This window comes from Fukomys damarensis, unplaced genomic scaffold, assembly GCF_012274545.1.
Source record: "Fukomys damarensis isolate Sample0158 unplaced genomic scaffold, DMR_v1.0_HiC HiC_scaffold_27, whole genome shotgun sequence".
Classification (NCBI taxonomy): Eukaryota; Metazoa; Chordata; class Mammalia; order Rodentia; family Bathyergidae; genus Fukomys; species Fukomys damarensis.
The window spans coordinates 5,512,891-5,513,277 of NW_022900939.1; the positions used below are offsets into that span (position 1 = coordinate 5,512,891).

General features: G+C 62.0%; 1 protein-coding gene across 4 annotated transcripts in view; it reads right to left on the bottom strand.

Annotated features, from left to right (window-relative positions):
• The window catches only part of Slc39a13 (solute carrier family 39 member 13), a 6,944-nt gene that overhangs the window by 5,235 nt on the left and 1,322 nt on the right, over positions 1 to 387 (bottom strand). Inside the window, exon 1 of one of the 4 annotated variants that reach the window (XM_010612418.2) lies at positions 49 to 372. The exons of 1 other annotated variant lie outside the window; for it this stretch is intronic. In XM_010612418.2, coding sequence (XP_010610720.1) covers positions 49 to 223 — 175 coding nt within the window. In that variant the 5' untranslated portion in view covers positions 224 to 372. Of the gene's footprint in view, positions 1 to 48; positions 375 to 387 lie in introns of those variants that run through there. 2 more of the 4 variants (XM_010612417.2, XM_010612420.2) reach the window with 2 other exon arrangements.

Consider the following 387-nt stretch of genomic DNA (forward strand, 5'->3'; position numbering starts at 1 on the left):
GGGAGGGGCCTGGCCCGGGAGCCGCAGAAGAGGGAATTTTATTCTTACTCATCGAATTATTTTTATGCTTTGGTTTTTCGCTGGGAACCTCAGGCCACTGTCTCCGGGACTTGTAACCCTTTGGAGTCCAACACCGGTGGCTCGGCCCTGCTCGTCGGACCTGGGGGACGCTCAGTGTGTTACCACGACAACCGAGGCTTCCTGAACACCTACTGCGTTCCATCTACTTGGGCCGTGCAGAGTCTCAGCCAGTCGTCGTGTTCTCCTTAGCCTAGGCGCACACGGTGGCGGACGGCAGAGCTGGGATTCGCACCGAGGACCTGTGACTTCGCCTGGCTCCTGGGGCCCGGCGCGCCCACCGCCCGGCCAGCCCGGGGGACCTCAGGA